This window comes from Oratosquilla oratoria, chromosome 26, assembly GCF_046742065.1.
Source record: "Oratosquilla oratoria isolate Oo_2021 chromosome 26, ASM4674206v1, whole genome shotgun sequence".
Classification (NCBI taxonomy): Eukaryota; Metazoa; Arthropoda; class Malacostraca; order Stomatopoda; family Squillidae; genus Oratosquilla; species Oratosquilla oratoria.
In genome coordinates this window covers 43,072,190-43,095,940 of record NC_134802.1, presented here as the reverse complement: position 1 = coordinate 43,095,940, position 23,751 = coordinate 43,072,190, and the positions used below count along the sequence as shown (strand labels likewise).

The 23,751-nt window shown below is 38.5% G+C and overlaps 1 protein-coding gene across 2 annotated transcripts in view; it reads left to right on the top strand.

Moving 5' to 3' along the window:
• Positions 1 to 23,751, top strand: part of LOC143039491 (chaperone Ric-8A-like) — a 29,350-nt gene extending 5,599 nt beyond the window's left edge. For both annotated transcript variants that reach the window (XM_076209600.1, XM_076209601.1), the window contains exons 6-12: positions 2,768 to 2,907; positions 7,887 to 8,061; positions 9,651 to 9,858; positions 17,061 to 17,304; positions 17,601 to 17,751; positions 18,964 to 19,083; positions 22,264 to 23,751. In XM_076209600.1, coding sequence (XP_076065715.1) covers positions 2,768 to 2,907; positions 7,887 to 8,061; positions 9,651 to 9,858; positions 17,061 to 17,304; positions 17,601 to 17,751; positions 18,964 to 19,083; positions 22,264 to 22,399 — 1,174 coding nt within the window. In that variant the 3' untranslated portion in view covers positions 22,400 to 23,751. The remainder of the gene's footprint in view (positions 1 to 2,767; positions 2,908 to 7,886; positions 8,062 to 9,650; positions 9,859 to 17,060; positions 17,305 to 17,600; positions 17,752 to 18,963; positions 19,084 to 22,263) is intronic.

The window sequence follows — 23,751 nt, the reverse complement described above, 5'->3', positions numbered from 1 at the left end:
GTCTTATCAACTTTTTTCCAGTTGTAGGGTGAGCTGATACAAGTTCTCCAAAGTTTTCCATTTAATATTCTCGAGCTTTCGTCTTCAAAGAGACATCATCAGGATTGACATAATTTCTGCAATAATGAATACAAATGTTGGTACATATAAGTTACAAAATAAATTACAAAAATACAAATACAAATAAACAGGTAGAACAAAAGATATATAACAAGAGTTATTACTTACGTCTATAAGGAAAGTACAAATGATAGAGAGAGAGAAAGGTTTAAATACATAAACTGCTATCCGAGTTCCCATTACGGAGTCTGGCGGATCGTCTGAGTGGTGGGGGAGTGGGGGGTAGGAGGGGAGGGGGAGGGGGAGAGGGGACCTCAATGTAGCGATGTCTCAGGTTAGCGCTACTGTACAGTTTAATGCTGGACGTCATGTCCGACTGGATATTTATAGTGGGGGCAGAGTCCCTGATGTGGAATGCCTCCAAGAGTTTCAACCTTCTAGGGTCCTCACTGTACGCAATAATTTTGGTACATTGAACTAAGGTGTCTCTGTCAATATTTCTATTGTGATATTTTGAATAATGGTCCTTGATCGCTCCGTCCTGTTGGTGAAAGGTTAGTCTTCGGCTGAGAGTACATCTGGTGTGCCCGACGTATGTGGTATCGCGAGACGTGCAATTCTCGGCTGGACATTTGAATGAATACACCACGTTGGCTTTAGATGTAAAGTCAGCTCGACTATTACAGTTGTTTTTCATCACCATTGAACAGGTTCTAGGGTTACGATAGTATATAAGGACTCGGATCTCATGGTTCTCTTTAGTGGGGTGACAATTTTTCTTAATTATGTCCTTGATTGCTTTTTCATCCTTTTTGTAGGCATCACTGAAGGTGTTACGATAAAAAACGTTAATAAAATTAGGCTTATTGGCGCTTTGGTTGGACCCAAGTTCACACAGTAATTTATTGGTTATGCGGTCAAAATCACAGTTAGCATAACCATTATTGGTGAGCATTTGTCGTACATGCTGGAGTTCTGCATGTAGTGCTTCCCAGGACGAACATACTTTTATAGCTCTTCTGACGTATGCTCTAATAACACCTTTCTTATAACTATCACTGCATTCGCTGTTACCGTTCATACATTTATCTAAGTTGGTGGGTTTACGGTAAACACTGGTAATAAAATTAGTAGAGGTGGAATCAACCAGGACATCAAGAAAAGGAAGTTTACCATTTGTGTTCATTTCTACTGTGAAATTCAAACCCGAAATGTCCTGTAGACGCAGTCTTAATTTTTCCAGGTGCTCTCTGGAGAATGTACATACGAAAATATCGTCAATATATCTACAGTATATTTTGGGTTTAAGTTCACTCGCGAGAAATGTTGTTTCCTCCACATGTGACATGAAGGACTGAGCAAATAAAACGCCCAAGGGCAACATAAATTTTGTAATTTATTTTGTAACTTATATGTACCAACATTTGTATTCATTATTGCAGAAATTATGTCAATCCTGATGATGTCTCTTTGAAGACGAAAGCTCGAGAATATTAAATGGAAAACTTTGGAGAACTTGTATCAGCTCACCCTACAACTGGAAAAAAGTTGATAAGACAAATAGAAAACATTAAGAAAAAGTTTAACAATTGTCAGAATGCTGTCGTATTTAATTCTACATGCATCAAAGAAAACCTGCTTCCTTACTTCACGAATATATATATATATATATATATACACACACACACACATAGGTCTCTTAATCCAACATGCCAACCATCACTTGTATGGATGTTTGGAGCCAAGACAAAAACCCACTTCGAGAATTGGCTTAGGACATAAAACACCACCAATTCCTGAAGTGGGTTTATGCCTTGGGTCCAATGCCCTCACAAGTGGCGGTTGGGGAGTGTTTGATTAAGAGACCTCTTTATATGTGTGTATTTTACTTAGTTGAATTTACCTACCGTAATTGTAGTATACAGGAAAGGAGCAATGCTTGTTGTGTCCTATCTCCTATTCTCTAATTTTCTAACATACCAAAACCAATGCATAGCCTACTCTGCATCTGGTGAGAAAGGTGAGACCTAGACTCAAATTCATGTACGGTTCAAACTTAATCTATATCTTTGATTTCCAATTATCATATTTAGCTTTGAACTCGTGCATTGTTTGAGCTTGGGCTATATCACCTTCTAAGCTATTCCACATATTTATACATCTATATTGAAAACTGTATTTCTTCACATCCTTTTGATGTGGTCTTTCTTAATTTACTTCCATGACCTCTTAAAGCCCTCCCATCTTTAATCAGGAGATCTCTTCTATCAATGCAATCTATCCTCTTTAGTGACCTAAACATTAATCATGTCACCTCTTTTTCTTTGATCTTTCAAAGTTGGCAGACCCAGTGCTTTTAGTCTTTCCTCTTATGGTTTATCTGCCAGGCTGGGGACCAGTTTGGTTGCTGCCCTTTGTATTCTCTCAGTCTTGCTTATATCATTCACTCTGTGTGGGGAATTTAGTGACCTGAACACTGTAAAATCACCTATTTCTCTTCAGTCTTTCAAAGTTGGCAGACCCAGTACTTTTAGTCTTTCCTCATATGGTTTATCTTTGTGTGTGTGTCTGTCTGTCTGTTTTTTCCTGAATTGTGTAGACAAAACTTTTCTCATAGTGATAGATTTTGTAGTACATATAAAGGCATCAATGTTAAAAATATTTACGTGGATGTGAAGTTGCTTATATATTGTTCTTTACTCTTCAGACCCCAGCTGCGGACAGAACATCACTGTCTCACTTACCTAATCGAGATTCTTGACCTGGAAATCAAAACCGTGCAAGAGTTGCAAGAATCTTCCTGTTTATCAAATAATCAACAGAACACGAATCTCGTCTTTAGTGTAGGTATCAAAAAGAGGGTTTCTTTGTTGTACAGTTTTAACCTTGGCTGACTACCTACCTTATAAGGTGGAAGAGCCTTATGGTGTTTACATTGTTAGAGAAATTTGGCACAGTTGGGCACAGTGCCTTACTGAGAATATGTGATGGATTTTTTAATGTGTTGCTGTATACGTAGATCTCTTAATCCAACGCTCACCAACCACCGCTGGTGCAGACGTTTGGGCCCAGGACGTAAACCCACTGGTGTTTTATGTTCTGGGCCAATTCCTGAAGTGGGTTTATGTCCTGGGCCCAAACATCCTCATAAGTGATGGTTGACAAATGTTGGATTTAGAGACCTAGGTGTATTTCTCTTTAAAGGTCAGACTGCAATAGATGAAGTCATTTTTCTAAACCACCTGGTCCCATTTAGAAAAGGTTTTATAAACTCTCCCAGTTAATTCCACCATTGTAGTATTCATATTGTTATTAAAATTTACGTTTAAAGAGTGGATTTCTGAAAATTCTCAAGCCACACAGCCATTTTATCATGCATTGGTGGAGCATCCTAGGAGTCAGTGTTGTATTGCACTTTAGAAGTGATTATTGTGTATACACTCATGGTTTCTATTGAAAAATGTCACAGAATTTAAATGAATCAGAAGAGGAGGAGTTAGGCAGTGAAGGTCGTTAATTATTGGTCCAGCCATATATGTTTGAGCCCATAATATGACACCAAACGTCAAAAGATGATCAGGAAATGACAGAACATGCTAAAGTTGACCTTGGTAATGTTGATGAAAATGGGAAGTCTGACCATAATAGTGAATAAAGTGAGGAGGAACAGGATCAAGAAAGGAAAACAAGGGATACGGGGCAGAAAGAATAGGAAATACCGACTTGATATATCTAGGGATAGGCTAGGCCCAAGGCGAAACTAGATCATCACCTTATTCTTAGTGTTCTATGTGTATGCTGTCTTGCACATTTTGTGAATCTGCACAGATTTTGAATATTTGTCAGAATGTGCAGCACCAATAATGAATTAATAATTGGGCACACAAATCCATTAGAGATGTGCACATTGTGAACCTAACCTAACCAATTATGAATTTATTATTGTTGCTGCACATTTTATGGATATTCATAATCTGTGCAGATTCACAAAGTCTGTGTTACCTAGGCTACCTAGGCCTATAGTCTATTGACTTGGGGAGGAGGCGTTGTTGTGTGTGTGGAACATCCCCTAAGCTGTTCTTCAGAATCATGAACTAGACCATGAGGGATTACAAAAAAGTTTGGGTAGACTTTTGCTACTCTGGTAATAACCGAGATTTTTTTTTTTTTTTTTTTTTTTTTCAATCAATCAAATCAGCCATCCTGAGTCCACTGCTGAACAAAGGCCTCCTTCATAGCATTCCATGATTCACACAACCGCGCCAACCTTCACCACGGCACCCCTGCAAACTTCTCAATTTCGTCTTTTTATTTCATTATCATGATCTTTTGTCACTTTTATGTGGCCTTCTTATATAAGAAAAAAAAACATAACTTGCATGAACATATTTAGCTGAAATTGACATATTCTTGTCCAAATGAAAATTTAAACCAAATTTATACATGCATATATCAAGCACTTTTTTCCTCCTTACACGGGAGGTAGCCAAAGTCAAATCCATAAATCCACTTCCACCCACTTCATCCCCACACACTCTACTCCCATTTACCAGCCCTCCCTCCTTGGTTCCTCCAGAGTGATAGGTTCTCCCTGCATCTTGCTGACCACCCCAGCTCAGAAGCAATGCAGCAAGACACAGCACATCTGCAGCAAGGCTGCTTCATTTAATTGCCCATCCCCTCTCAGTCCCCTCATGCAGAAAATGGACATCAGAGAGAATCGTCTCTGTACAACCCATCTTCAGAACTCTTCAACACCTGAACTTCCATGTGGAAGTGCAGCTCCAAATAGTGATGCAAAAAAAAAAAAAAATTGAATCGCAAGTTAAAAAAAAAGACTTGTTTTTTATGTTTATTTTTTTTACATTTCCAAATTTGTTCAGATATTGAATATCAAGTATATGAAAACAGGTATAAGTACTTGATTCATCCCTCCACATATGTGTATCTACCTTATCCAAAGAGACATCAGACACAGTATAGAAATAAACAAGTAATTGACCTTTTTAGTCAGGACTCAGATGCTGCAACAAGTGTAGATACTGTATATGGGCCAATATGGCTACCTTACAAAATTTACTCTTAGTATAATCCTTAAAGGGTGAAGGGGGCTTTGGGGAAGAGGGGAATGTCTGTTGAGGAAGGATGGGAGAGGACAGAAGACAGGAGTGAATGGAGAATGGTTGTATATGGATGATGATGTGATGCATGAGGTGGAATGGGGGGGGGGGGTGAGGTAGTATGTGTGAACAAAATTTGACGCAGCCCGAAGGGATTTCTCCCCGTCTTCTCCTTCTAATGCATGGGGGGACGGAGAAGGGGGGGTCGCCGATTTAATGAAGCGGCCTTGCTGTGGATGTGCTGTGCCTGGCGACACTGCTTCTGACCCAGGGTAGTGGACAAGGTGCAGGGATGACCCGTCATCCAGGAGGTGCAAAGATAAGAGGGAGGGTGGAGGGGTGTTAAGTGTATTCAGGGATGGAATGGGTGGGAATGATTTTATGCCTTTTCCTTTTTGGCTACCTCCCTTGTAAGGGGGAAAAAGCCTTGGTATATGTATGTATAATCCTCAAAGATTAAATACAGTACTCCAAATTTCCTTGTCATAAATGGTTAAACATACACATAAAGTAGCATATATAATAAGGTTTGCACAAATTCATCATGGTCTATGGGCCAGGAAGATATTTTTTTTTTTTATTATTATTATTATTTTTAAATATATATATATATATATATATATATATATATATATATATATATATACATTTATATATATACATATATATATATATACATATATATATATACATATATATATATATATAAATAAATAAATAAATAAAAAACATGTTTTTGAGTTGCATCTATAGCTCCAAAGGGATGACAGTCGGTCTCTGGACTAGGCCCAAGAACTCTATCAACTTTCAATGTAGTTCATATGTTTTCTCACATAAAGGAGAATGAAAACTGTTGACTGCTACCCTCTTCTTACTACTGTAAGCTTGTGGCATAGGAGCATTCCTACACAGATACAATACCGACAACAGTCCAAAGATTCTTCCAAGAGATCTATGGGAGAGCCCAAGAACTGTTACCAGTCACTGTAGGGGTTCAGGTTTCCAGTCAGAGAAGTTTGAGACAGCAGTTACGAGTACACTTGTCCCTCGTTTAATGCAGGTTTACTTAACAAAATTTCAGAGTTATATAACTTTTTTTTTTCCAAATCTTGATTAATGAATGGAAAATTTGAAGTTGCACAAATACTTTTAGTAAATTTACAAAAAAGCCCTAAGGGATTTCTCCTCGTCTTCTCCTTTTATGCATGGGGGGACGGAGAGGGGGGGTTTGCCAATTTAATAAAGCAGCCTTGCTGTGGATGTGCTGTGTCTTGCGACACTGCCTCTGACCCAGGGCAGTGGACAAGGTACAGGGATGACCCGTCATCCAGGAGGTGCTGATAAGAGGGAGGGTGGGGGGGGAGTGGAGTGTATTTCAGGAATGGAATGGGTGGGAATGATTTTATGCCTTTTTCTTTTTGGCTACCTCCCTTGTAAGGGGGAAAAAGCATTGGTATATGTATGTACAAAAATGAAAATATAAAAAAAAAATTACAACCAACAAATAAAATTAATTTATGAATACAGTCAATAAAAAATAAAAAATTCTAGTGTATGTGTGGCAGCTACATGGTAGTTTGTTTATACTTTATGTGGCAACGCTCGAACATTGGATTACAGTGCTTCACACATTTTCATCTGTTTTAGAATGAAAAGACTGCATAATGTCTACTAAGAATGTTGCTATTGGTAGTACTGGTGTTCCTAAGCCTAAAAAGTGTAGAAAATCTATAACTTTAGAAACTAAAATAGAAATTTTGAAGAAAAGTGGTGAAGGCATGTGACTGAAGGACATCACAAATTTGTTTGATCTTGCTCCGTTGGCTGTGGTGAAAATTAAAAAGTTCCATTTTTGTCACCTTAAGTCTCAAGTCTTCCATTTTGTGAGTGATGATATGATATGGTTTAACGTCACAAACTCCTCCTTATTGGAAGGCTAGGATGGTGCCCCTCACAGAGGGCTTTGTAGCATGGAATTTAATGAACCATGCCCTTAGTTTAACTTTCCCAGTGGCAGTGTTTGATCCGCCATCCCCTTGACCTTTGCCGCAAGTAACGGCGCCCTAAACCCACTTCTATATATCATATAACTTCAAGATATAGATTTATCCATATTTCATATGTCTGTTCCTATAAATATATAACTGCATTTTATAACAGTGTCAGAATTCAGAATGTGATTTTTGTTTATAAGAACATAACTTATGTAATGGGAGTCAGCGGGAAAATGAAATTTGTTTTAACACATTTTTGCTAAATGAATGATTTTCCAGGAACATAACTTATTCGTTAAACGAGGGATGAGTGTATTATTATAAAGTCGAATCCATGTGTATTTCCTTAGGTAGTATTTTATTTTTATTTATATTAATGTTGTGGTCTCAAATTTAAGAGCTTCCATTGCTGTGGCAGGTAGAGCAGAATGACCTGATGAATGAGGTATATGTATTAAATAACCTACATACATGGTCATCCAGGAGGTGCCAAGATAGGAGGGGGAGGAGGAGGGTGGAGGGTTAGTGGAATATATGGGAAATTAAATGGGTGGGAGTGATTTCTATGCCTTTTTCTTTTTGGCTACCCCCCGTGTATGGGGGAAAAAGCCTTTGGTGTATGTATGTATGTACATACATGGTATATGTATGTATGTAGATTATTTAATATTGTGGTCTCAAGTTTAAGAGCTTCCATTGCTGTTGCAGGTAGAGCAGAATGACCTGATGAATGAGGTTCTCAAGCTGCTGTACAATCTTGTCTTCAATCTTGGCAAGAATGGGCCAGATGAAGAAGAGGAGAGCTACTGTCTACGCCTTGTCACTATCCTGCGAATCCTTATCATGTCCTCTGTGAAGGAGGAAGAGAAGACTAAGGAATTACACAGGTGGGCAATATGACATCTTTTTTTAGAAGCTCATGATCTTATAATATATCTGTGGTCCTGATTGATTTATGTACAAATATATATGTATGTGCTCCCTCCTATATAAGATTTATAAAAAGTTAATAAAACAAGGGGAAATCTTTATTGTTATTTATAAAGCTTTTAAAATTACAGGTATGCAGAGCTTGGTAGAGATAATCCCTTTCCCCCCTATCACAAACACTATCTATATACTAAGAGCTTTTTCCCCCCCCCCTACAAGGGAGGTAGCTAAGTCAGAGGCACGTACCTATTCCCACCCATTTCACTCCCTTCCACCACCCCTTCCACCACCCCCTCCACCCAGGGCCCCGACATGGGTAAGTGCCGTCCCGCGGTGAATCGAAAAGTGCCCCCCCCCCCAACACACACACACCACCACTACCACCACCTTCCACATCTGATGGTCACTAGCATGACTCACATGTAACATTCATCCACAAAACAACATTTATACACACATTATTCATACACACAACTCATGATGAATAAATCATGCATTAAAAGTACATTAGGGGGAATTTGCTTTACCTTCTTTTCATAAAAAATGTCGCCGCCCCTCCAAAATGTGCTGCCCAGGGCATTGCCACACACCACCCACCCCAGCCCCTCCCCTTGTCGGGGCCCTCCCTCCACCCCTCCCATCTCAGCTCCTCATGGATGACAGGTCATCCCTGCATCCGCATCACAAACACACACACACCAAAATCTGTACAGTCAATCTGTTTACTTTCTGTCTTTCCTCTGAAAGGTTTGGGGATATTTTGTCTTCTGGTATCTGCATGCATTATGGATGATGTGAACCACTTAAAATGAAGGCATCGGGATGTTTTTCTTGTCTCCGGATCCTGGTTTTGAATAATCATATTTTTTTAACATTTTTTTTTTTTTCCTTTCTTTCTTTCTTTCTTTCATCAGAGAGCCATCTCCCTACCACACATCTTCAAAATCCATCAACCTCCTCACTTCCATTCAGATGAAGTTTATAGATCTTGGGCCTAGTCCAGGAACCAAGTGTCAGCCCCTCAGGTCTGCATTTCCTGATGGAGGTGAGGAGTTGATGGATTTCGGAAATGGACAGGTGCGCTGTCCATTTTGCAGGACCACCACAAGCAGGTAGCCACTCTAAAACTAAAGCCTCCATCTTTCCTTAATTAACCCAACACAAGAGTGTAGCCCTGTAGGTCAGCACTCTGTCCTTAGGTCTTGTGGGTGGCTGTTGACAGTTTTGTAGATGCCATAGGGTTCTTCAGAAGGAGAGACTGTGAGGGGGTGAATTATAAGCACATATACACTTAAATAAACAAAACATGTTGAACCATCCCTCCCATCTCAGCTCCTTGGCAATGAAGGTTTACCTTGATCCCTGTCACATTGGTTGTATCGAAAGCAGTGCAGCAAGGCATGGTTCTTCCATAGCAGTCTTGCAGCCAAAGCCAGTTTATCCCCTCTGTTTCACCCACATGACAACCCATTTCCTCTCCTCTGTAAAACTGAGGCAAAAGTAGTTAACGAGTTAATTTATGGAAAAAATTGTTTGTGCTTTGCAGCCACACTATCAACTTGCTCCTTCTGATGTCCCCGCAAGCATATGAGGAGCTACTCATGCCCATGCCAAGTGCCTCTGAAGTCGGGGGTGCCACGGCTGGTGCTGTCGGAGGGGAGGATCCTGACGTAGCCCAGTCGTACGAGTATGACGGCAAAGACATGACAGCAGTCACAACAATTTTCAATTATCTTAATGAACAACTCAGAGCGGTGAGTGTTATACTATTGGGAGGCAATAAGGAATTGCATAAATACATAGTTTATTTGGTAGCATACCATAACCAGAAAATCACTCTCTAGATTTAAAGTGTGTTCCATTGTATTGTTAGATAAAAGATCATAATTGTGGAGTTAAAATGTACAGTCAGACCTCGCCGAACATGAGTGTTAGGTTCCCTAGCCCATTGTGCAGGAAGAAATTCGTGTTGGGCGAATAACAGGTCTTATTGGAAAAAATAAGTTAATTCCCAAATCCTCTCCAGACTCTGGCACACAACACGACCCAGCAGGCAATTCAAATCATACTATCATGAATCATGGTCATGTTTGGCAAATGCTGGGATATTTTACCAATTTGTGTGAATGTGAAATTTTAGGCACGGTGAAGACGTGTTGGGTGAGGTCTGATATTGCTAAAATGAAGCACTAAAAGGAAGAGCAGCATGTACACATGCCTCTGAGCATGAATTCCTAGTCATTATCTGTAAAAACTTATTTGTCTAGAGTAGAGTCAGTTTGAGGCTGCTAGGCAGCAATTTTTTAGTAAGGCCATATATGTATGTATATGTATATATATTCACTATAAAGTAATGTCATAGCACATTGATAAAATAAACTTTTTATCCCACAGTCGGAAAAAGAAGACACTAATGTCGAATGTTCTGTATATTTCGATCACTAACTGTGACCCTCTTCAGCAGAATGAATACATAATGGAAGGCATATGCTTATATACAAAAATGTGAGGTGGGAAAAGGAACAAGCTCAGGTAACGTGACCGATGCTCCACAGGTCGTGTGGGGTTTTGTGACCTTGGAGTATATGAGGTAGCACTTGGCTGACTGCTGAGGTGGTAATGCAGTCAGGTGACCACTGACCATTTGATATATTGAAATTAGGGAGATATTTAATCAGGGAAGACTCTATTATTTTCCTTTTGAAGCTACATGTTGATTTATAAATTATTTTAGCATCATCCCAATGCATGTGGTGAGCACATTGCCAATAAAGATCACCGCATGCATTGGGATGATGCTGAAATAATTTATAAATCAACATGTAGCTTCAAAAGGAAAATAATAGAGTCTTCCCTGATTAAATATCTCCCTAATTTCAATATATCAAATGGTCAGTGGTCACCTGACTGCATTACCACCTCAGCAGTCAGCCAAGTGCTACCTCATATACTCCAAGGTCACAAAACCCCACACGACCTGTGGAGCATCGGTCACGTTACCTGAGCTTGTTCCTTTTCCCACCTCACATTTTTGTATATAAGCATATGCCTTCCATTATGTATTCATTCTGCTGAAGATGGTCACAGTTAGTGATCGAAATATACAGAACATTCGACATTAGTGTCTTCTTTTTCCGACTGTGGGCTACAGTTGATAGCCGAAATATAGGATTATTCTTTATTCGAAGTTTATTCTTTCTCCGACTGTGGGTTCCTGTGTTATATATATACATATATATATATATGTATATATATGATATATATATGATATATATATATATATATATATATATATATATATATATATATATATATACCAAGGCTTTTTCCCCCTTACAAGGGGGGTAGCCAAAAAGAAAAAGGCATAAAATCATTCCCACCCATTCCATCCCTGAATACACTCCACACCCCTCCACCCTCCCTCTTATCTTAGCACCTCCTGAATGATGGGTCATCCCTGCATACTAGATTAAATTCTCTTCATGAAAAAGTTGTCTGCAATGAGGTAGTGCCCTAGCTCTCTTTGAAAGCAGGAATATATGATGTTAAACCAGAGCCCAGTATTTCAGGAATTAGGTGACATGCCTACAGGCCAGAGGCACAATACCAGTTATCATGGAACTGCAATAAGAGACCTGGGCCAATATATCAATTAATTGTCCTTTATAGATTATGTTTTGGCTAATGCCAAGCAATTACATTTGGCTAAAAATTAGACATGGGAAAGAATGGGTTTTGGTCAGTTAAGATCCTATTCTGTGTGGAGTCATTCCTTCAAATAAAATCATTCAGCATCACTGAGTAGGTTAGAGTGTCGCTACTTGTAGGGGAGGTAGAGGTGTCAGCAGTTCAAAATCTGGCACCAGCAAGTTGGACCAAGAGCATGGTTCATTAAATTTCATGCTACAAAGTCCTCTGTAAGGGATGCTGTCCTAGCCTCTTGATAGGGGGAGTTTGCAGCATTAAAACTGAATCATCAACCAGCAATAGTCTAAAACTAAGCCTGCAGAGCAATAAACTGGATTAAACAGGTTCAGTTCTCTTTATAGAAATAATTTTGAGTTTCATTAAGCATAAGTTGACTGTTTCCAAAGACTGGGCATTTGATGAAGTTGACCTGTTTCAGTTTTCTTTTTTATTGACTATTTGTACTTGATGTATTATTTTATTGTTTATTATGCGTGATTCAGATCTCTGGATGCCTTTTTGTTTTCTTTTGTGTGAACAGCATCAGGATTTTCATTCAATATTGAATGATAATCCATTAGAGTCAATTTTGTCCATGAAGATAGAAGTGCTGGCAAATTGTCAGCAACAAAATACTCTCTTGAGCATTTGATTGTTTTGTTCATGTTATTCCTAATTTCACTTTGTTTTCCTAGAAAAATAGCCACAAAACCAATATTTCACATGGAAGACATATGAGGTAATTGAGTCCATTAGGCGAAAATTAAATGTTGTAGTTAGAAGAACATAGTTTTATAGTTTTAGTTACTAAATTGCTGTGTCTTACTACATTGCTTCTGACCCAGGGCAGTGGGCAAGATGCAGGGATGACCTGTCATCCAGGAGGAGCCAAGAAAAGAGGGAGGGAGGGGTGGGGTAATGAATGGGAGTGGATTATGTGGGGATGAAATGGGTGGGAGTGGATGCCTTTGACTTTGGCTACATCCCTTGGTATATGTATGTATGTGTATAGTTACTAATTAATTTTAATTTTGCTTGCTATCAAGATTTAGGTGTGAAGACATTGATTGTAGTGCTAATGTAAAACCAAAGCTATTGTCAGAATAAGAGATTCAAAATGAAGGGTGTATTTTGTATGTCAGGCAAAGTAGTTATTAATGACAGGCATGCACTGGCAGATAACTGCCAGTATTGCTAAGAAATGAGGTAGAACCTTTGCAATTTTTGAATGGGATTCATGTGATGGAAAAGGGATGGGTGGTCCTCCCCCATGCCTAACCTTTCTTTGTGGATAAAGGCTTATTAGTTGGAAAAGAAAAGAAAGAATTTGTCTTGTTCATTTACTTATCTATTTTTAGGGAAGTAGCCTCCATTGTAAGGGGGAAATAGCTATTGGTATATGTATTTATATGTATTTATTTTTATTTACCAGCCTGTGGTATTGGCTGCATGTTATTGTGCTGAAAAATTTTGCTCAGTAGCATGCAGCAGATACTTTAGGATATGAGGTGCCCCTATGAACCAAAGCAACACTTTGTCTGTGTTGAGGAAATATCTTCTCATAGAGAAATGATGCTACTTTATTGCACTGGAAGTTTGGTCTCCATTATGCTGTCCCCATCTCTTAATACTGCCTTATACCACTTTTTTTTAATATTTCCAATTTTGCCTGTCTCCTATGGTAGGGGGAGGGAAGAATACCTGCTACCGAGTTTTTCCACTCGGTTCATAAAAGACGGCTGAAACAGGACAGAATTCTTTTGCTCTCTGTAACCCTAAGGGGTACATTCCTATGAAAAGTCAAGGCATAAGAGGGTCTGGGAGGTGTTTTCCAACCAGAACCCTAAGGTTTGGGTCTTTTAATGTGCATGGGTGTGGTGCAGGTTAGAGTAAAAGGGAAGAGTAGGCAATATGTTTGTGAGAAGGAAGATGGATGTGTTGGCATTAAGTGAAACTAAGTTGAAAGGAAGGCATGATTTTGAGTTTGGGAGTGTACTAGGGAGGGTGTCAGGAGCTAGGAGAGGACAAGGGAAGTAGGGGTGGCTCTACAAGTAAGGGAGGTGATAAGTAAACTACACGTGGAGTGGAAGAATGTAAAACTGGACAGGGAGATGTGTCTTTGTTAGTACATATGGGCTTGATAGGGAGAAGAGTGTAGAGGAAAGGGAGGCTTTTTGGACAGATTTGAATGCTTAGAGAGTTTGGGGAGGAATGTCAATGTATTGATATTGGGAGATCTCAATGCTAGAGTAGGGGATGAACCAATAAATGGAGTGTTTGGGAAGTGTAGAGTTCAGGTAAAATTCATAGTGGAGAGTTAATGGTGGAAATGTGTTTAGAGAGTTGATGATAGCTAACACGGTGTTTAGGAAAAATGTCAAGCATAAGCATAAATACTCATAGGAGATGGTGGTGAGTGGAAGGGTGGTTGATATGGCATTAATGGACTATGTAGTGGTATCCAGAAGAGTAGGAAGAGTTCTGAATGTCCATGTTCTTAGGGGAGAGAGTGGGGTAATGTCAGATTATTATTATTATTATTATTATTATTATTATTATTTTTTTTTTATTATTATTTATTTATTTATTTTTTTCTTAAGGTTAATTGAGAGTGGAGGACGGGTGAAGAAAGAAGAAGAGGGCAAAAGTTAGAGAGGTGCTTAAAGTAAATTGTTTAAATGGAAAGGAAAAGGAACAGGAGCACAGGGAGAAACTGAGAAAAATGTGGGCACCGATGAGGGATAGAGTAGAGGTAGGAGTGCAAGAGGAATGGGGTGTTTCAAGGAGGGAGTGATAGGGTGTGCAAAGATGGTATGTGGAACAAGGAGGATGGGAGGGAATAGAAGGAAAGGTAGTGAGTGGTGGGATGATGAAGTGGAGAAGGTTGTAGAAGAGAAGAAATAGGCATTCAGGGACAGGTTGCAAAGAAAGATGGAAGAAGCATATGAGAGGTACAAAAAAAAAAAAGTAGCAAAACATAAGATAAAGGAGATGAAAAGGATAGCAGATGTAAAATGGGGGAGGAGTATGACAGAAAAATTTGAAAGTAATAAAAATATGTTTTGGAAGGAAGTTAAGAAAGGAAAGGGAGGCGAGAAATAAGTAGAGAAGGGAAGGTAAAAGGTGCAGATGGACGGATGTCAGAAGAGGAAGCAGGAAGGGGAAGATGGGCAGAGTATTTCATAGAGCTGTTAAATGTGGAGGAGGATAAGGATTGATTGATGGGAGCATTGGGAGGTGCTAAGAAAAGGATGGTGATGGGAGAGGAAAATGGAGGAGAAATAAGAAAAGATGAGGTAGGAGTAATAGGGATGACCCATCATCCAGGAGGTGCTAAGATGAGAGGGAGGGTGGATGGGTGTGGAGTGTATTCAGGGATGGAATGGGTGGGAATGATTTTATGCATTTTCCTTTTTGGCTACCTCCCTTGTAAGGGGGAAAAAGCCTTGGTATATGTATGTATGTATATAGGAGTAATTTTGAAAATGTATATGTATTTACTGAGCTGATACTGAGGAGACTGAAGAAGTTGGTGATTAGTTTAGAAAGTTGTGTGAGAGGAGGATTGTTAAGAATAAATGTGGGAAAAGTATACAAATTTTGAAACATAAGAATGTCAGGTAACAGGGTTAACTAAAAAGCATAAAATCAAATCAAACTGAAGGACCTGGGTTACCATATTCAGTGGGTTAAGATAAATAATGTGGTTAGGAAGGTTATACTTTGGAGAGTATACAGGCTGGTGTGTGCATTTCAACTTGACTGATTTGACTTAAATTATTGGAGGAAAGTCTGAGATATGATGATATCATTGAACTTCAGTTTGGGTATCGAGACATTGTGGGCTTCCACTTTAACTACATGTGATTTTTCTTGTTGAATAAATTTTTTCATGAGAAATTATATGTATGTATGTATGTATATATATATATATATATATATATATATATATATATATATATATATATATATATATATATATATATATATATATATGCAGAGTCCACTAGGAAAAGGAAAAACACACGGAGTCCGAGTGCTTTCGTGATATATTCGCATTATCAAGGAGTACAGAAAGATGAGAACAAAAAAAATGGAGATACAGAGTATAAATAGGACAAGAGAGACATTTACCCACTTCTCTGAAGCCTGAAAGCTCAGGTTGGGTCACTCGGTGAGGTCATGGAAAAATATCATTATTACATTAACTTTTAAAATATGTACTATTTATATTACTGACAATATATGGATCTAATTTATATAATCCTAAACTATTATTAATGAGTTGGTCATAATTGCATTTGATAATTCCTGACTCTATGATATTTCTTTCTGTTATATTCTTACATTGTATAATTTTTGAAGCATTTTTCCAGTCAATAGGATGGTCAAATTCACAAACATGTTTAAAAAGTGCACTAGATTCTTGGCCCTTTTTTATGCTGTTTTTATGCTGTTTAATCCTAACCTCTAATTCTTTTCCTGTTTGACCTTGTAGTAAATGTGACAAATATTATGTAGGTCAAACAGGAAAAGAATTAGAGGTTAGGATTAAACAGCATAAAAACAGCATAAAAAAGGGCCAAGAATCTAGTGCACTTTTTAAACATGTTTGTGAATTTGACCATCCTATTGACTGGAAAAATGCTTCAAAAATTATACAATGTAAGAATATAACAGAAAGAAATATCATAGTCAGGAATTATCAAATGCAATTATGACCAACTCATTAATAATAGTTTAGGATTATATAAATTAGATCCATATATTGTCAGTAATATAAATAGTACATACAGTATTTTAAAAGTTAATGTAATAATGATATTTTTCCATGACCTCACCGAGTGACCCAACCTGAGCTTTCAGGCTTCAGAGAAGTGGGTAAATGTCTCTCTTGTCCTATTTATACTCTGTATCTCCATTTTTTTGTTCTCATCTTTCTGTACTCCTTGATAATGTGAATATATCACGAAAGCGCTCGGACTCCGTGTGTTTTTCCTTTTCCTAGTGGACTCTGCATATTTGTGATTCACGTGTGACTTGTGAAATTTGTGCATATATATATATATATATATATATATATATATATATATAATTTTTATACTCAAAAGTTTCTAGTTGTTTATCTTTTCATATTTATATTTGAAACACCATAGGCAGTCATGTAATATACGATGAATAAAAACTTAAGATTTTGGATGGACAGATTATTTTTCAAGTTACGAAGAACTTTATTACATCTCTTGTGACCCTTAATTTTTTTTACCAGCCTGGGAAACTTGCTAAAGAGACGCTGAACCCAATTTTGATTCTCATGTGTGAAATGTGTCGAGCCAACCGAAGTATTCGCAAATTTTTACGTCAGAAGATCTTACCGCCACTTCGTGATGTTACTAACAAACCAGAAGAAGGGGACACAATACGAAATAAACTGTGTTCGCTAATGACTTCCCCGCTTATAGAAATCAAGCATCTTTCAGCAAACTTCTTGTTTATTTTGTGCAAAGAAAATGGTAAGGCTTTATAAATTTTTCTAACAAGTTTAGTAGCTTTAGTAATTTGAGTCAGTATCTGTAGTGGGGTATAAATATAGATATACATTTTCATGATGACTTACATGTGTTTGTGAGTTAATGATTGCTTTCTAAATGCTACTATGTACACAATTATAAGTTTAAGATTTTTTGTCACATTTTGATTTTATATATCCAAGTCTATAATAGAGAACTGAAACCACAGAAGATTGAGTGATTGATTGATTGACTGGATGTCACATATTAAATATCAACTTGTGTCTCTATCCCTCCAGTGAGCCGTTTTATCAAGTATACTGGTTATGGCAATGCAGCGGGATACTTAGCCACCCAAGGGCTCATGTTGGGTGGCAAAGGCAAGTCTGGAGACTATTCCTCAGACTCTGAGGAATCAGACACGGAGGAATATAATCAGATGAAAGACAAGTGAGTTCTTTAGAGTTTTTCCTTGTGTTACAATTTGTTTTTTTGGCTACCTCCTGTGTAAAGGGAAAAAAGCCTTTGGTATATGTATGTATGGTTTGTAAAGTTAACCTCTTCAATACTAGTCAAATTTGTGTGCACAATAGGTTGCCTGATGTACAATGATGCATCACAATACGCTTATTATAAAATATCAAGTTACAGCTGTTATACTCATTCTCTTTGACATAGAATATTTATAATCACAGAAAAAAATTTCAAGCCTGTTCATAGAATACAGGGGTCATTCAGCTACAACTACAAAATAAATGTAATCGTGACGCCAATGGCAGCATCCTTGTATACTCACTCGCACCTACGTGACGCCTACGTAGGTGTCATCATATTCTAGGAGTTAAAATAGCTCAATGAATAGGTCGTGTTAAGATCTTTCTTTTTCAGTATTGAGTGATAATCAGTTAGACTAAATATTTCTATGATTTTATTTCTGAGGGTAAGATCAGTCTTTATGAAAAAAAGAAAGAAAAAAAAGATCAACTTTTGACTTTAACTGTTTCTCCTTCCCAGTTTCTTTCTCTGGACGTTGCTTTACTGTCTCTGTGGCTGTTCTCGCTTAAATAGGTAACCATGGATAGAGGAGTGATAGCTTGCTAGCATCATATTCCTTTGACTGAAAATCAAAATTTGTGATTCATCATGGTCTTGGATCACATGTTGGACTCATGATCAACAGCTATATCACTCCTGGAAGAGAGCTCAGAGCTAATATATGTGTGGATGGGCATTGGCTTCATGTGATAACCATCCACCCTGGCTATTTGAATACAAAGGTAACAAATGCTGGCTTAACCTCTTCACTCCGGGGCACATCGCACGTCTGGCAGCATTAGCTGCCCGATGTGCGATGTTGCGTCATAATAATCGCATTATAAAAAATAAAGTCAGTGCTCAATCATTCGTTCTCTTTCACCCGTGAATTTTGATAACCATAGAAAATATGATGAAGCCAGTTTAGAGAGAATGGAGGTTACGTAGTTACGACTACAATAAATATAATCAAGATGACGTTGGCATCATCGCGTACCCACTTGCTCCTCATGACACCTACGTAGGCGTCACCGTATGGAAGTGGTTAAATCATAGTTAAGTTTGTTTTGGTGCAAGGTCCACCACATTTTAAGATGCCTCTAACCAGTAGTGTCTTCTTCTTTACAGGATAAATCCAGTAACGGGTCAGTTTCAACCACCAAGGCCCTCCCCAATGGAAGGCATGTCCGAGGAACAGAAGGAGCATGAAGTCATGAAGCTTGTGTCTGCTTTCGAGAAGTTGACAGAGTAAGTGAAGGGAAAAAGAAAATATTTTATGTAAGAATTGTTTACATTTCACAGGGTTTTTGAGTCTTTCTGGGTCAAGGTTAATTTTTTACATATTCATTTCTTTATTCTTCTTATACTGGAGTATTTTTGTTTGCAGTTAACTGAAGGAACTTGTGGGACATCCTTACAGACCAGCATTTCTCAACCTTTTTACCCTTGCGTAACCTTTAAAATAAATTGCACGTCTCAAGGAACCCCTGCACAAAAAAAAATAAAAACACATATACCATATCTTTCTCATATTATTTTCATCATAATAATGGGTTTGATAGGATGCTGCCTATATTACATTATTACAATAACCAAGAATATATCATGCTTGTAATTATATTACGTATATGAAATTAAATAAAAATCCAAAGTGCATTAGCTTATCTCACTTGTTCTTGTGGAACCCTTAGGGACCTTTTGTGGAACCTTAGGGTTCTGGGGAACTCTGGTTGAGAAATGCTGTTATTGACCATAGTTGCACAGCATTCTTTTATGACTGTCACTCCCTCTTTGAAACATCCCCATTCCTCCTCCACTCTTACCTGTACCTTCACCACCTCTCACATATCTCTCAGCTTCTCCTTGTACTTTTGTTCCTTTTCCTTCTCATTTAAACAGTTTATTCTAAGTACTTCTCTACCTTACACCCTTTCCCTCTATCTCCACCTATCCTCAACAAAAATCTTACCTTCCACCAAAAAATCATTTGATATTCCCCCACTGTCTCTCTTAAGAATATGGACATTCAGAACTTGTTCTACTCTTCTCCTGGGTACCACTACATAGTCCATTACAGCCATCCTAACCTTTACAATTAGGTAAATACACACACATACACAGGAAGAGGAACCCCCACTATACTCACTCCACCCTATTTAGTTACCTATTATGAAACACAGGACTACAGGGAGGTCATTTTCACTGCTGACTACACATCACTGAGGAGAGACGATGTTCCAGAAGTGGTATAGGCAAGATTTGAGAATAGCAGAACTGAGTGAGGGAGAAAAAGGGAAAGGAAAGGGAGGAGCTGCAGTGGAAGTAAATTGTAGACTGAGAGAAGGAAAGGCCTTAGGAGATTAAAAAGTGTCATGAGAAATAGGCATTTGGGAATGAATGCAAAGAGACATTATGAAAGGGTGATTGTGCCTATGGCACAGAATGGAGTAGAGACCTTCAATTGAAGAGAGGCAGAGAGGAAAAGTTTAAATGTGTTTGAAATGAATGTAGATTGAGAGAAGCGAGTAAATGCCTTGGTGGTTTAAAGAGTGTAATGAGGAATAGACATTTGGGAATGGATGCGAAGAGGAGACTGTATGAAGGAGTGATTGTGCCAACAGCACTGTATGGGGCAGAAACGTGGAACATAAGAGAAGAAGAGAGAAGGAGTTTGAATGTGTTTGAGATGAGGTGTCTGAGAAGTATGGTGGGGGTTACTAGGATGGATAGAGTGAGAAATGAGGAGGTGAGGATGAGAACAGGGGTGAAAAAGGATTTGGGAGATAGGGTTGAAGAAAGAATATTAGGATGGTTTGGACACGTGGAAAGAATGAGTGAAGAAAGACTAGTAAAAGAAGTATGGAAGGCAGATGTGGAGGGAGTGAACATGAGGGGACGTCCTAGGATGAGGTGGATGGATGGGGTGAAGGGGGCTTTGGGGAAGAGGGGAATGTCTGTTGAGGAAGGAAGGGAGAGGACGGAAGACAGAGGTGAGTGGAGAATGGTTGTATATGGATGATGTTGTGACTGCATGAGGAGGAATGGGCGGGGGGGTGGGGGGTGGGGGGTGGGGTAGTATGTGTGAGTAAATTTTGACGCAGCCCGAAGGGATTTCTCCCCGTCCTCGCCTTATATGCAAAGGGGGACGGAGAGGGGGGGTCGCCGATTAAATGAAGCGGCCTTGCTGTGGATGTACTGTGTCTTGCGACACTACTTCTGACCCAGGGCGGTGGGCAGGGTGCAGGGATGACCCGTCATCCAGGAGGTGCTCAGATGAGAGGAAGGGTGGGAGGGGTGTGGAGTGTATTTAGGGATGAAATGGGTGGGAGTGTTTTTATGCCTTTCCCTTTTTGGCTACCTCCCTTGGAAGGGGGAAAAAGCCTTGGTATATGTATGTATGTATGAAATGAAATGTCTGAGAAATATGGTAGGGATGACAAGGTTGGATAGAGTGAGAAATGAGGTGAGGAGGAGACCTGTATAGTAGAACAGGTAGTGACTACTTTGTGATTGCATCAGCTATTCTTCCACTCTTTGGACTTTGCTCAGTCCCACTTGGTGTTGTCTAGTTCTTTCATTAAAATCTTCAGACTGTGGTCTTCTGAGAGGGTTCTCACATTGCAAGTATACATCTTCATTTTTTTTTCGTGGTATTTAATGTCCAAGACACTGCTTGGATAGTGCTTACTCACATTTGGTGGCACACTACCCTGAAGCACACCAGGTAATGTGGTTGGACCTTTAGGAGATGATGATCAAATAGGAATGCCTAGTTTTCTTTAGGTTGTGATATTCATGGGTGCAACAAAGGAATTTTGGCAATAATCTCACCTCCCTGCCAACTGGTTTCTGGTGAGATATGTATATATATATATATATATGTATATATTATAATATGATGTGGAATAGGTGGGGGTGGGGGGGAGGGAGTATGTGTGAGAAAAATTTGATGCAGCCTGAAGGGATTTCTTCCTGTCTTCTCCTCTGCGTGAGGGGATGGAGAGGGGGGGTTGCCGATTTGATGAAGCGGCCTTGCTGTGGATGTGCTGTGTCTTGTGACACTGCTTCTGACCCAGGGCAGTGGACAAGATGCAGGGAAGGGAGCTATCATCCAGGAGGCGCCAAGATAAGAGGGAAGAAGAGGGGTGGAGTGTGATGGGGGATGGAATGGGTGGGAGTTGTTTTTGTGCCTTTGTTATTTGGCTACCTCCTTTATAAGGGGGGGGGGGAAGCCTTTGGTATATGTATGTGTGTGTATATATATATATATATATATATATATATACACATGTGTTAATATTCTATAGTAATATTACTTTGTGCAGAATAGATATTTCTTGTGCAGATTATTTATTTCTTATTTATTGACTTGTTTATTATTCATTTTTATACATTCTATTTATTTGTTTATTTTTTTCATCCATACAGACAAAAGGTTATTAAGCCCTGTCTCATCAGTGCGGATGGAAAAGTACAACCAGTGGACTCCATTTTGGAGTTCCAGGAGGGGCTAAATTGCCCACCATCCAACAGAGCAAACCATAATGATTCAGATTCAGACTGAAGAGACCACAGAATTGGCACAAGCTGTGAATCTTTTCTCAAGTCAAGAGGAACACGTGGTGTTTGTCGCAACCTCCCAAAGGATAGGATTCAGTACTACATGTATACTCCTGGCTTACAACATGGAGGACTCTATAAAATCTCAGTGGATTCACTTAGATTCTCCAGGGTGAGGTTCAGATCCGTTAATGTGGATTGGAATTGAGGAAAGATGAAGTGGTGATATGCCATGAGGAGTTGTGATAATAGGAATCAAGTCATCAGGTGACAGATATTCCTCTGCAATTATGAATCCCCTTGGGTGTCTTCACGTTCTTTCTTAAAGATTGAGGGTATGGGAGAAATCAACAGATGACCCAGAAAGAGAGTACATGCTACTTTCATCATTAAAACTGTACCAAAGCAATAAGTGAGCGATTATTTACTGTGCTCTTCTCTCGCTGATCTTGTGATGTTGGTCACATATCCGATAATGTTTTCTGTGTATGGAATGTAGTACTACAGTACATGAAACTCGTGAAGAACTTTGTTTACTAGTCTCTCTTAATTTTATGTAGTAAAAATGTGATGTTTCAGTGGAAGTTTCTTGGTCTTCAGTAACTATTAAGAGCTCTATCAAGATGCTGATTTAAAGTTTGACTACCATTTGTAGTCAAACATTTATTGTGATTCCTGTAATTTTTATCATAAGAAATAATGTATCTTGTTTGTTCACACAATGTGTACTAGTGCTCACAGTGCTTCGTAATATATGAATATTTTTCCACATGGGAATTCAGTTATTATATTTTGCTATCCTAGGGGCTTTGCCCATTTATATAAACCATTATCTTGTGTGCCATTGCTGAGGCAGTTATGGTGTTGTTTTCTGTTAAGTTGGATATCTTTCGTGGGTTTTACAGTGGAGAAGTGCAACATTGTTGGAGACGAAATAGTACGAGTGTTGATCAGAAAATTCCTGAAAGGGACCAATTAGTATTGTTATGTTCTCTTCTCTAGTCATGATAAGAAAACAAGCGTAAAGAATGTTTAATTTTTATTTATGAAGATTTATAAATAAATATGTATATTGTTGGTATTTTAGCCATATTGCTCATTGGATATTAAAATCATGCATAGAAAATTTATCAAGAAAAGATATTATATTGTTCAAAATTCATCTAATACGAATTATATGGAATTTTTATAGTAAATACATACAAAACACTAGGAGTCAGTTCTTAGTATAAAATGATCACAGAGTTGGAAGTCAAGATTCTTTTTGAGGTAAATTGTAATATTATTTGCAGAGGATGAGCACCATATTACAAAGGTAAAGATATCTTTTATGCCAAAATATACAAATTGATCAAT